General features: G+C 42.6%; 1 protein-coding gene across 2 annotated transcripts in view; it reads left to right on the forward strand.

The window, feature by feature from the left end:
* The first annotated feature begins 339 nt into the window (after nt 1-339).
* Nucleotides 340-14,561, forward strand: part of LOC119436004 (tyrosine-protein phosphatase non-receptor type 1-like) — a 72,537-nt gene continuing 58,315 nt past the window's right edge. For both annotated transcript variants that reach the window (XM_049673265.1, XM_037702726.2), the window contains exons 1-5: nt 340-573; nt 1,104-1,200; nt 8,592-8,692; nt 10,678-10,776; nt 12,677-12,814. In XM_049673265.1, coding sequence (XP_049529222.1) covers nt 517-573; nt 1,104-1,200; nt 8,592-8,692; nt 10,678-10,776; nt 12,677-12,814 — 492 coding nt within the window. In that variant the 5' untranslated portion in view covers nt 340-516. The remainder of the gene's footprint in view (nt 574-1,103; nt 1,201-8,591; nt 8,693-10,677; nt 10,777-12,676; nt 12,815-14,561) is intronic.

The following is a 14,561-nucleotide window of genomic DNA, read 5'->3' on the forward strand; positions in this document are numbered from 1 at the left end:
GGGGCGCAGCCGGCCTGCTAGCTAGCGTTCAAAATGAGCGCGCCCAAAACCGAAAACAGAAGTGATCAATGCCGACCGCTTGGCGCGCTGCAGTCAATTCGGCCGCTGGGCTCTATGGGAGTGTCCGCCCGGTCCGCCCATCGTTAGCCACCATAGCTGCGGCGGCGGAGGGTATATTAATGACATTCGGTGCCTTACTTTCCAGCCATATTTCAGATGTGAGGCATTATAAGTAATATTACTTGTTTCCGAAAACTGAAGACATTAGGACTCCACGATTTTCAACTTGCAAGTGGCGCTACAGGCGCTACGCGGCGAAAAAAAGAAAAGAAAAAGAAAACAAAACAGGAGCGTGCTCTCGTGCGGCGCTTGCATGGCGATGTTCGATGTCCCTTGTGAGCAGCTAGGCTGGGAGCCTGCTCGTTTGTAGGTGTTATCTTCAGTGATGATCATTGTGTGCAGGGATGTCTTGATTGCCGTGTGTCGCAGGTAACGCGCCTGATACTCATATTCAGGATGGAACAGGAATTCCAAGAAATAGATTCTAAAAACTCTTGGAATTCAGTCTACCAGGTAAGTTTACCGCCGAGGTAGTAACCCGCTGTCGTAATTCGTTATTGCCGTCGTTGTGCGGTAGCGCGATTTCTCATTTCCAGAAGGATACCATTAATTTCTTAAGGAACAGTTTATGGTAGCTGTTTTACAAAGTGGAATGTCTTTTTCTCAAAGTTTGGATCGAATTTGGAAGAGTCGTTAGGCCTACAGATTAACAATGTAACGCTTGTAACCCACGCACGTACGAAGCAAGGACCACTGGTGACGTTAAAAAGTGCTGGCTTGCGTCCCTTGCTTGCAGGCTTTCTTTCTTGTTGAAACTAGAACTCTGATTTATGGGTAGCAGGGGAAAAGTTGCACTTGCTTAAGAAAACTGGGACACTAACAGTGATACGCAGCTGTCTCGAGATTGACTGGTCGCGACGCCAGTCGTGTTTCTGGCTCCTTCGCTTCTCAGTTTGCAGGTCGATGGTTTCAGCGTTTTCGGAAGCGTTTCCGGCTCTCTATTTTGCCGCCTGTGCCACATATTATTTTCTTTGATGTTGCAGAAGATCAGGCACAAGTCCAACAGCTATGACTACACGTGTAAAGACGCAAGACGAATGGATAACAAGAGCTTAAATCGGTACCGAGACGTAAATCCATGTGAGTAAGATGGGCCACCACACATTGTCACTTGGAATTTGAAACTTGGAACCTTTGTTTTGATGCTTAGCAGGGCAACACAACTTAGCTTGATGGCTGTGCATTCTCGGAGCTTGTCAATTTTACCAGTGACTTTGCTCAAATACTGGAATTGTAAAGAAAAGCGTGTTTCGCGGAAACAAAGTGGGAGACTGACAGACAAGGAGGGATATGACTTGGCCTAGCAAGCATTTGCGCTATGGACATAGCGTGAGCATAGCGTCTAAAGCGCTTAATCTGGCACGAGCGCGTGAATACAGTATTTTCTGTGTTGCATGTGATGCACATGTTTGGGAAGTACCCTTGAATTAGCTACCTTGCTCGCAGTGTGAAAGCTACATGGTGTCACATGCATGGCATATACCCTATATGCTCTTAAAGAAGGAACCTTTCATGAACCAAGAAAGGACTTGGAGCTGACAAGAACCTCTGGTAAAGCTAGGTAACATGGCCAAAAAATGAATAGCGGCATTTGTTTTCTATATCCATTCTTTATGTGAATTGGTGAATTGAAGGACTACTAATGTTGATGAGTTCCGGTAAGGAACAAAGTAAAACAAACATAGGTCGGGTGTGTTACGAGATGTGCAGTGACAGCATCCTTGCTGTTTGCATGTTCTACAGGAGATAAGTCATTGTTTTTTGTGAATAGTTGCAGAAATTGATAGATTGACATCATATTTGGTAGGGTAGTAAAGCTGCTGACCGAAAATGTGGTTAATAAGTATTAGACATTTTGGCTTTTGTATGGAAGTTGAAACATATATGTAACACATTTTTGCTCATGTCGTCCGCTTTCTTTTGAGACATATCTTCAACATGATTGTGTCATAAACAATTTTTGTGAATGAATGGTGACAAAGCACTGTTCATAACTGAATATGGCAAATCATTCCTGCAGAAGCTCGCAAGGTGAAGGAAAATTGGTAAAGGGAAAAATTTTCATCCACCCGACTGTAGCTCGAAGCTACAAAGAAAACCTAAACTACAAAAGTTATTGAGCAGCTTTTTGTTTAGTGTGAAATGACCGTATGTTAACCATACATTTTATATGTTAATTTTGAAAATGAAATGTGGCTGAGTACAATGCAGTGTTTCGTGCATCATAGCATGATTTTTACACGCTTTGAAAGCTGCGAAGTGTTAATGAGATGCAAGAAGGCAAAGTATAAATTCTTTGATGTGTTGTTTTTGTACCCTGATGTTGCATGGGATTTTTTTTCGCATCGTGAAAACTGTAGTGGCAAGTGCCGAAAACCTCACCACTAGCTATCTGGCTGGCTTTGTTGCCTGTGCTTTTTTTGCTTTGGTGCCCGTGTATGAGGTAGGAATGAATGTTCACTACCTTTATGTGTGTCACACAAGCGTTCTTGCATGTGGTAAAACTGATCTAATGGTAAAACTCAATCCAGATTGAGTGTTGCCACGCAATCAGTTTACAACACGCTTGACTGTAATGGGCTCATATCAATCTTTTTCAATCGGAATATAGATTCTTGAGCATAGTCGAAGATTGCCAGATGGGGGCGAAATGCGAAAACACCCGTGTACTTAGAATTAGGTGCACGTTAAAGAACCCCAGGTGGTCGAAATTTCCAGAGTCCCCACTACGGTGTGCCTTATAATCAGATCGTGGTTTTGGCACGTAAAACCCCATAATTTTTTTTTTCGAAGATTGCCATTAGAATGCACGAGCCTAGTGAGTTAGGAGGTACAGAACAACATAACCAGAAAAAAGCCATCACATTAACATATTTTTACTCAGTATAATACATAGATTTGGAAATTCATACTTGCACTTAGTCACTAACAGGATTAGTAGAATTAACTCTTCTCTCTGCCATCAATTAAATGCATAAAATAGCTTTTCCCTGCTAAACATGACCTTCTACATTACTTTTACTGTATCAGGCGCATTTAACTATGGCATTCCAGTTTGAGGGCATCTAGAAATGTCTGATGTGTGTCATATAAACTGGAATTCACATCTTGATCAGTATTCATTTGGACTATGTAGCAGTGTCTTGTTTCGATCATCCTTGAAAATTATGATGCAAATTTGACTTTGATTAGGATTAAAACTGCCTATATAACAGGGGGTATCAGTCATAATGCCTACGATGCTTTCTTTTGGAAGTTGTGTAGATGGAACCCAGCATGCTCAAAGCTATATACAGATTGCATATGTGGCACTGTGCCATGATTGCCCACATTATCAGTGGGATCAGCAGGTCGTGAGTGTAGGCTGGTAAGAGTGGCCTAGAATCAAGTTGAAGGAATTGCTGCGATATTGCGGCCTTGTTTACACGATGCCCGACCTCCATTATTGTTGGGATGCACCACTTGTGCAGTGGTTCATAAGCAATAAATAGTAATGGATTAAAGAATCCTTACAAAATACAGTCCCTGGAATTTAACCTGCAACTTTGTAATCCATATATACCAGCGATTAAAGGTGGTATAAAGCTGTTTGTTTGAAATCTTGGAGTGTTGGAGGCAGAGTGTATGGCATGAAATGATATTAGTATTGGCAAATAAAGAGACACTAAAGTCACATGTCTAGTTAAAGTGGTAGATTAGTGCACGAGAACATTTAGGGCATCAATATTATCGCAAACAGGGCTTTAGTAATAAAGAAATTGAGGCAAATGCAGGACACGATTAGAGACTCCCCCAGGACATTCAAGTACTAGCCTGATGACGAAGACACTTCTCATTATAATTCTCTGACTCGTACTCAACCACTTGTAATAAAAATATAATTGTATTGCATTATAAGACGAAAGAAAATGCTGCTTGTCCAGTTCTATCTGATTTTTAGAAAAATGTACTAATTGACGTTACCGTTGACGACGACGCAGGCGGTCAAAAGGTTTTGCTTTCTTCATTCTGTGCAACCTGTGCTTTCGAATTTGAGTAGTTGTTATTGCGTAATGCTGCGCTGGTTTTGCTGGCTTGCGAATGTGATGTCGCGGGATTCTTGAACGATCCACGGCACTTGACCAAGAGCAGCTGCAGTGGTGAATTCAGTGCTCTGTCTTGGCTCAGTTTCCCCACGGCCGCTCGTTGGCATTTGGCGCAGAAAACCCTAGTGCCGTCTCTCGGCTGCTGTTTTACTCACTGAAAGGGCGGTGATGGCATATGCAATGTCATCACTCCCTGCATTGGGGGGGGGGGGATGGGCGATTTGAATTGCGCTAAAGGTATGCGTTCCGTCAAAATTTTCTCATTAAGTCTTTCTTGGCACAAAACAAGCACAACGAGATTTCTGGAATGGTACTTTAACAGTTCACGTCGACTTAGTATTTCCTTTTAGTGTCCCTTTAATGATGTGCTATAAATGCAATGGGCATATTTTTTTGGCCATCTCCTGTAGATAGCAAGAACCCTGGAAAGGGTAGTGCGGGGGATGTAGGAGGAGACAAGTATGGCACTCCCCCCCACCTCCCCTTGCATGTTTTGGACAAACCCAACTAGTCCGCGTAATGCTACCAAACTGTGTTTCAAATGAGTACAGCTTGTTTTCGTTATGACTGTACCAGCATTTTGCTACTCTTTTTAGTAGGGCTTACTTTATTTTATGCATCATTCATAAATGAATGCACCAAAGCATGCTGGCAACAAATTATTGAAAGTGATGGCGATAGCAGGCAGCTGGAAATGTGGCTTTAGCACCAAGAAGATTGGTTGGTGCAATCTATTCAACCACGACACTGGAATATGTCTACAACATGTAGTAGGCTGCTGCAGTAACTGCATAAGTTCTTCATCCTTTGTTGGTCCTCCTTTTTTGGTGAACATTGTCGTCACTTCACCATGCGCACACTCCGATTGTGTGTGCTGAACGACCACCGTGGGTTTGAGCAGCACAAGCCTCCATGTAAACAGGGTCCTGCACCCATTCTGGGTGCTCTGTGTGCCAGTGGTCTGCCGCGTGTGTACCCTTAGCCAGTCCCAGCTAGGGGAAGGCGAGACCATGCATGCAGCAAGGGGGACCCTAGGCGAAGCTCTCTGGAAAGAACATTTATTTATGAAGCTGGAGTTCGATAAAACAAGGTTAACAATGCTACTTAATCTGAATCTAATTGCTATACAACATGGCCGAATGGTCGCCGGTGGCTGCTGCGCACCCCGACAGAGAACGAAGAACCCAGTCTAGAGTGGCCACCTATCCTCCGGCCAGTGCCTGCCATCCTGCACCCCACAGAAGACAAAATGGGGAAAAAGAACAGATGGGGGCCATGATTGGAAGGCTCGCTCAGGACATCGAAACGACAGAAGTGCACGGGCGCGCCGAGGTCGTGACCTTGATCAGCCGAAGTAACCATTGGCCGGCGACGGACAAAGGGGTGGCTGCTGGCAGAGAGGAACACATATGTACTCTCTGACGTCTGGATGTGGTCTCTGCAGGCCCTGTTTCGCATGTGCACGCAACGGCTTGAATCCGGCCAAAACATGGCCAATAGGGCAGCGGCTTCACGCAACTATTGCGAGCGCTCGAAACCCCACGTCATCTTAGTATCTTTGGTGCACGATTCCATGCATCAGTGACGTCACTCGCTGTGGTCGCTTAGCAGCATGGTGTTGCACTGCGAAGCACGAGGTCGCGGGATCAAATCCTGGCCGCAACGGCCACATTAGAATGTGGGCGAAATGAAAAAAAGCCTGTGTCCCGTGCAATGGGGGCACGTTAAAGATGCCCTGGTGGTCAAAATTAATCTGGAGTCCCCCAGTATGGCGTGCCTCATAATCAAATTGTGGTTTTGGCACGTAAAACTCCAGAATTGATGTCATGTTGCCACTACTTCCTGATATTTGTGACCTGTAGAGGTATAGAGGTACCCTTGTAAGCACCCCCTACATCAAGAAGCTTCATTATATTTGGTTTGCATTTTAAATTTGTTTTATTAGTGGTCCAGTTCTGTTTGTTAGTTACTTAAGGAATGGCTGCCTAATGCCATCATTACGGAATTGGCAGCTATCTGATAAAGCAAAGTGAGACAAAAATTTTGTCAGTATTCCTTTAATGATGATGTTTTACTACAGTGTGTCCTCTCAAGTTATTTTGTGTGCGTTATAATCCCATTGCACATTGCGATTGGTTGTCAGTTCCCTTAAAGGAGCTTTTGTAATGCTATCATCTTTAATTAAGAGCATGTTGGCATGGCCAAGCTGTATCTGTAAGTCTGGTTCATTATAAGCTCATCATTGCATTTATTGCCATTTAGAAAAGAAAAAAAAAATGAATGGGTGTTGGTGGCAGGGGCAGATGTGAAGCAGCCAATAAGTGTATTGACATAGAAAGGTGTACTATAAGATTTGGAGAAAGTTGTCAACACCCTTTAGTCAGAGGTGTTCGTAGTTTTCCTGTGCCATCTTGAATTCTGTGTAAATTTTCTTAGACTAAGAGGGGGCCACTGGTATACTTGATATTTCATGATAGTACAATTTTATAAATTTTTACTGCATCATTGGCATCAGGGAAATCTGGACAAGTAAAAGTAACCTAGGAAATATAATTACATTTTCGCATTTGCTGCTGTGTCTCATTGATGCAGCTCATTCTTCTACATGAGTTTCAAAGCTGCAGCATGTACAGTCCCATCGGAAAAAGATTAGCACAAGTGACTGGCGGCCGGAGCGGCAAAATCACGAAATGCGGCACAAGGGACTGGTGGCCGGAGTGGCAAAATCGCGACACGTTTTCTGATGGCCACCCCTGCCGCATGTCGTGATTTGGCCGCTCCGGCCACCAGTCACTTCTGCTAATCTTTTTCCGCGGGGACTGTACATGCACTTAGAATGCAGTCATATTGTGTCATACTTGCCAGAAATAAGCTCAAGAGCTGTCATCTTATTTTTTTCATTCATGCTTCAATTTACGTTGATAAAAAAAATATTGTTGGCCCATAGCAGTCTCACTGTGAGGCATCAGTGTTACACAGGTATATAAGAATTTTATACCTAATTATGATCTTGCAATTAACCCCTTCAGATGCCCGTTAATTCTATCAAATGAAAATTTCGTTTCATCACATTTCTTCACAATCATGAAAACCGTACAGCTGCAGAAGAAATTCAGAAATTTCAATTCTTTATTGAGTTTTCTCAAAATTAAAGAATGTGGACTCCATGCGAAAGCTCTTTATAGAAACATCAGATATGAGAATCTAACTATTTTTTGTCTAGCATTCTTGGAAAGCACCTATCCAGACGGTTGAAATATATGCCTAATGTAAAATGTGAAAAATTGGCACTGAGAGCAAACATCCAGCCCTTTAGCTTCCTACTCATTTTACGAAAACGTTCTACACATATTTTGCAGTATAGGTCCAATCAGAAGTGCAATATGCTTGAAAAATATTTTAAATATTATAACTTTAGTCAGTGCTTTTTATTTCAACGCACTACCTTTGCGTGCACAATTGTGTACGTAGCACATAAGGCAAGCCATGGTTGCTCATTTTTTAAAATGTTCTAACACAGCATGCTTTCTTTGGTACTACGAACTAGCAGTGTGCTGTCTGTTTATGCACTGTGCTTTTGCTCTACCTCTGCAGCATGATTTCACAGGGTGGCATTAATAACCCGTAACCCAAATGCTCACTGGCCAATGATATGACATATATGATGTCAGTGCAGTTATACTTTGTAAAGCCTAGCCACTATGGAAGCCTAGCTTGTGGTACTTTGTGGGGCTACATTGTGAGACCTTGACATAATGCGGCGCTTGTGGGATGCTTTAGAAATGTAAAGGTTCAACGGAAGCTTGTTAGATTTGGTGTAGTCTACTGGGACACATTATGGTGGTGCTGCTGAGGAGTGAGTGTCATTGAGCACTGATGCAAAAAGAGCAAGGTCTGGCTAGCCAAAGTTTGAGCTTTGGATGCCGCATTACCAAATTTTTTCTTGCACATTAGACACAAAGAATGAACAACTCAGTGGATGTAAGTGTCCATTCTTGTTGTCTATGTGCTAGCCAGCCAACAAGCCATTAAACACATTAGGGTATGCTGCTAGAGGGGCTCTCAGTCATCGCTTTAGATGCACCTCTGCGCATGCACTTGTGAAGAGAGATCCAGTATGGTGCATGCAGAAATTGCAAATTACATTTAGGTGTACATTATTGCTTTATTTTTTTTCCCCTATTAATTCTTTTCAGGAACCACTAGGTGAGGTTCTTGACATCAAATAAAAATGCTTTGTTGAAGGGCTATGGCAGCATTTTGTGTTAATTTCTTTTTTGTTCTTCCCTTCTCCCTTCTTTGTACCCTTGAATTTGCAAGTTAGCTAAGATGATCAAAAGTGATTCAAAAAGAAATTGGGCTGAATCAATGCTTATGCTTTTGTAGATGACCACAGCAGAGTCATCTTAAAACGAGGGGACAAGGATTATATTAATGCCAGCCTGGTTAAAGTGAAGGCAGCTAATCGCACCTACATTTTAACTCAGGTGAGTTTATTGTGTCTTTCCATTTGTTGAGCCTTTGGAAAATATACGCATAGCAGTTCTGAAGAAGTTGGGGCAATAAAATTTTGCATTTGAGTGTATTGTGCACGTTGTAGTATTGGCTTATTTATTTTCCGTGCTTTCTCTTTTTGCTTGTTTTCTAACACAGTGTTGGGAAACAGTGTTGTTGCAGTTAAACAATTAGCCCATGAACAGAGACTACTAAATCATTCTGAAACTGTTACAGGGCTTGTCAAGGCTGTTCAGCATTTGATAAATTTGCCGAGGGTGAATAAAATAATTATTGGTTACATTTTACCACAATATCACTATTGTCAATTTCATTGTATATTGTACCAGGCTGAATAACTTGAACATCCTGCAGCAACTGTGTAAGAAACATTGCGACAACTCTGCACATGCGTTGAGAGAAACTGAAGTCTTTATGTTGAAACATGTCAAAACGACTTTGGGTATGTTATACTTCTGTTTCTTTTGTAGTTATTGACATATAACGGACGTGACAACTTCAATTTCTCTTGGTAAAGTAAATTTATGGGTAACCAAAATTAAGATCTTACTGTTGTGTAAAGGTAGACAGAAATGTATGTAAAACTAAGGCAATGATTATTTTTATAGCCAGAATAGCTGAAGAAAGCCGTGCAAATTTTGTTTTATTTTATCAGTTTAACTTCGTTTTATATATAACAGGCAACGTTACTCCTTTCACAGCTCACATTTGCAAAAAAAAATACTGCGCCACAGATAGAAAAAAATATAGGTATGCTGCAATATAAATCGGTGTAAAATTGCCTCTTTTGTGTCGCAAAATATGACATTTATTATATGGAAGACGTCTGACATCTGAACCCATTTACCACCAAACAAGTGGAGTGACGTGTTTATACTACCAGCAGCTACAGCGCACCACTTGCGCTCAAGATGAAAACGTAGTTTGTCACATACTGCAAACATAAAGGCGAACAAATATGTGACGACGTAACCTTTCGTTGAGAAGTTGCTGTTGTAATATGTGGAGTTGTTTCGTGAAAAGCGTTGCTTATTAAAAATAACGGCACTGCGAAATGCACGAAGTGAGACCTCTATAATTGGAATACTTGCGTACCAGCTGCAGTGTTGCCTTTTATGTATGAAACAGAGTATAGCCATGGGGGATTACTACAGTCACAAATTTCAGTTCAAAACTGTAATGCCCCTGTGGGAAACCTTACGAAAATATGGTAAACAATTAGGACGAATAATCCGTGTATCATGTCGGAATATGGCATTACTGTAGTATTGCTCTTTGATGTTGCCAGCTAGGTTTAGAAAAAGCCAGAAGTGTGAAAGAGCATCTGAATTCAACAAAGCTAGCGTATTCGCTATGCTATACCATCAAGAACATATGTGCAAAATATCGATTATAAATGCAGCTGGTAGTTCACAGTATTGCTTCAAAGGCTGCCTACCATTTCCTTCAGCTTTACAATGTCTCCTCACCACTTTTCTTTTCACTTTTTGCTAGAGGAAACATGGTGGATAGTAAACATGATGTCTACTGTGCAGGTTTCTTTAAACGTCGCGACTGAGCAGTGCCTCTGGCTGAGGGGAAGAAACTTCGTTGCAGGTTGGGCAGTGGCACCATTTGGTGGTGTAGAATGATGCCAATGTGCCAATACTATGGCCTTCAAGATGGGCGGTGTGATCAAGGGTTGCACCACATGATCTTCGTCATGTTGATACAGATTGATGGGAGGATGTGCTGAACATGGTGGGCGTAGTTCCATGTAGTGCACAGCTTTAAATGCTGTATGAATGATGAAAAGAAAAGAAAGGCTCGAAAGGCATGGCAGCCGCAGCATTTGATTACCAATTACTGTTCATACAAGGTGCAGATTTGTTGAGACACCCTTTGATATCTTTCATAAGAAATGTTGCAGGGGCCCTTGAAATGTTTGAATCATACCTTGCTTTCTGCCTTGTTACAGGGACCTTTACCGACAACTACTAGCCATTTTTGGCTCATGGTCTGGGAGCAGCAGACCAAGGCCATTTTAATGCTTAATCGTATCATTGAGAAAAACACTGTAAGTAAACTCATTTGTGTGCTCATTTTTTCCCTCTAGGAGGGAAACATTGTTTAGAATTGACTATTTGATCCAAAATAATTTTCTGTGTGTATGTGTTTCTCGAGCCTTCATTTGTCTTGAGATGAAGTAGTAGGGTGAAATGCACTGGGATATATAAAAAAGTTAAGCCATGAGTTAAGTTTGCAGTTGATTGTAGGAGTTTTGTATTTGTAAGTATTGCGTTTTGAAGTACTAGCATGTTTCTTGGTTGTGCTGGTCAAGGATCTTCTACTCTCATGGATCTTTCACAATCTGCTAAGAGTGTTATGGAATCCCTACCCTGCCATCTTTCCTGTTGTTTCTTGTGTGGGAGTGAACTTTCATTAGAACACTCATTCATCCCGTTGGTTAACTTGGCAAGGTTATAACTGTGAAAGCGCTGATAATTTGAACTAAAGGGAATCACCGAAGGGTACATTATATATATATATATATATATATATATATATATATATATATATATATATATATGTGCAACCTCTCAAGGTAAAGGTGCTGACCGATATGCCAAAAATGTCTCTTGTCGCAAATACAAATAGGTATCACTAGAGCAAAATGGCAAGCAGCAGTTGCAGAGAGCTGAGAACAGTGCTGTTAGGCGTGATGCTCGGGGGGGCGGAGGAGACTGTAAACGGGACTAGAAACTGTGTGCTCATCAACTACAATAACCCATTTTGTAAGGGTGCTACATTTAGGGGCGCTAACTTGAATTTTCTGAGCTCTCAATAGCAGCTGCACAATCTTGTGCAGTGAGCTGGGCATGGAAGTGAGGTGGTGGTGGAGGTAAAGACTGGCAGAGTGGTTCCTTGAGTACAGAAATAATGCAGACCATGCATTATAGTGTATATGCCCTTTAGATGCCAATTTTGTCCATTGAAAGTTTATTTAGACTAACAGCATGAATGTAAAACTTGGGACACCAGAGAAGAAAAAGGACAAACACTGCACAGACTTTTAACTGGTTTATTCTTTCTGAACTGGGTGCTTTTATACAATTGACGGGAAAGCTACAAAAAATGTCTGTAACAGTTGAAAAGAAAACTAAGCATTAAAATTGAAAATTAAGTGATATGAACGAAATCTGCACAAAAAGCATGAAAGTCCAACATGATGTGCATGCTACATTATGGCACTTGCACGTTTCAAGTTTCAAAAGTTTGCACTATTAAGTCTAAATATATCTAATGAGCTAGCCTAAGCCTGCACCCTGCTTGAAAATTCAGTTTCAACACATTGATAGCATCTCCAAAACATCTTTAAAAGAGTGCTGCAGCAGAATAAATTAATAATCTTCAATGCTTCAAGGAGTTTTCTCAAGGTCTGTTTTGAACTCTTTGTTTAATTCAACCATGAGCACCCATTCACCCATGAAATTGAAGCTTCTGTTTGCATGACAGGTTCAGGTCAAATGAATAAAATTCGACTGATTTGCGCTAGAGATAATGAAATCAACCTATCATACATGGTTTCACATCCTTTCAAGCACCCATGAAAATTTCCCAGTGCACCATTGCACTAAATGCACTGTGCGCTGTGTTTGCATTTTTTTATTTCATTTGCTGATTGGCTGTAAAGTGAGCATATGTGCCTAGTGCAGTTCTAAACAAGCACAAAAAAATTGGGTTCTCTTGATGTGTGACAAGCAGAATGTTAGTTTTTGTTGCAAATATCAGTGTGTACATTATAAAAGTTACGAATTAGTCGTGTGTGACCTACGTGAGGCACCATTTTGGGATTTTGCTGTTCTCATTTCAGTTTGCTCACTTGGTTTTCTGTTGCACATGGCTGGTGACATAGAGAGTACTTTTTATTTGCTCCTTGTAATTTAACCCATGATAAATAACTTCCATGGTTGCAGGTAAAGTGCCATCAGTACTGGCCAATGAGCCAGGATGAAGAGCTTGTGCTCACTGGTGTAGGACTCAAAGTGGCCTTTCTTGGGGAAAAGCCAGCCACCAACTACACTCTCCGGGAACTCATGCTTACTGACCTTGAGGTGAGGATAATCAACCACTTTGCTTTGTATATCTCAGAGCCACAGGATAATTGTCCAGGTACAGTGTTCTGCCAGTACTAACCTGAATGGGTCAAAACTTAGTGAATTGAATAAATTTGACAGGGAGTTAAGGACCACGCAATAGGTGATCGAACATAAAATTATTGGTATAGGTAATACATGAGATTTCCTACTACCTGAAGCCACTTGGAAAACATTTTACAGTATAGACCACTTATAACGTAACCGCTTATAGTGCAGGACCGGATATAGTGCGGTCTTTTCACACTCCCGTTAATTTTCCCATAGCACTCCATGTATACACCTATCGGTTATAGTGCAGTTGCGGGAAACGAAATACCGGTTACAGTGCGGCTGCCTTGGAGTACGGAAGTCAGCGGAGACGGCGAACGCTTCCCTCAAACGGGCGCCCCAAGGAGTGCTCGAGGAAGAGAGACGAAGTGGAGGAGAAGGGCACGTGGTGCGAACGAACAGCCAGTGAGGCTGAAACCAGAATCTTGAGTGCGAGTCGTGAAATATCACGGCGCGCATAGCGAGCGAGCGCCATGAAACTGCCAACGCTTGCTTCATGATAACGGCAGTAAACGAAACTTCAGGGAGCGGGCGGTGCCGGCACATCACGGCGAAGGGTGCACGCGGAGACCGTGGAATATGAGGGAGGAGGGCGGCAGGGAAGCGGATTTCGCCTCGGCAACTCTGCTGCTTCGGTGGCTCCCCTCGCCCTCCCTCGTAGCTCCCTCACTTTCGACTGTCACCGTGCGCCCACCGCTGTGCACGCGCCGCCTCTCCAGCCGGCCCGGCGGCAGCTCGCCGAAGTTTCGTTTTTTGCCGTTATCGGGAAGCGGGCGTTTGCCGGCGTGGGCAGTTTCGTTGGCCGGCCTGGAACAGCGCCACTGCTCCCGTCTGCGCCGTAGCCGCAGCGTGCAAGGAAGCATAAAGGAGAAAGAAAGGTTCACTGCCATTTTCTACACGTGGCTATGGCAGCGTGGCTGAGACGTCGGCACATACACGCATGTTCCGGCGCAACGCAGAATCGGCAACCTTGCCATTTGAGAGAGTGAAATTTCCGCCGCGTTCTTTTTTTTGTTGTTTTTTTCGTGCGCGCGCGACATTGAGGGGTCTCTCCTAAGCTTTTACTCTATGGCGGTGCCAGAGCAATGCCGGTCGGAGGCGCCGCCGTATGATTTGGTTCGAATTAACAAGATTCGACTGTAAACTGAATGCAAACGTTCTAGCCGCATTCCTCGACTGTCGCATATACGTGGCGGCTCGGTGCACATGTTTTGCATATGTGCGGGCCTTGAAAATTGTTGCTTTCATTATAGTGCGGTACCGCTTATAGTGCGGATATTCGTGACTCCGGCGACTTACATTATGAGCGGTCTACACTGTATCAGGGTTAATAAAAATATGTTAAAAAATGCAGAAATGCTTGTAAACATTTCACCTTTATACGTCTGCCTTCCCTTCTCCCCTCCATTTTTTTGTGTGTTTACAGCAACTTATTCGGTATAGTTCCCAGCAAATCTAAACTTATCAATTTTATTGTTTTAGATTTGAATAGGTATGACCCGCTTATAGAGCAAGATATTTTGGACACGGTGATCTAAGAAAAGATTGTGGCCTGTTTTTGTTACACGATAGCACTAATTATCATCGCTAGGCGAAACTAGCCCAGGGAATGTGCACGCTACCCACGGTAGGAGCAAGGAAAGAAAGGGTTACG

This window comes from Dermacentor silvarum, chromosome 1 (assembly GCF_013339745.2).
Source record: "Dermacentor silvarum isolate Dsil-2018 chromosome 1, BIME_Dsil_1.4, whole genome shotgun sequence".
NCBI classification, from domain to species: domain Eukaryota; kingdom Metazoa; phylum Arthropoda; class Arachnida; order Ixodida; family Ixodidae; genus Dermacentor; species Dermacentor silvarum.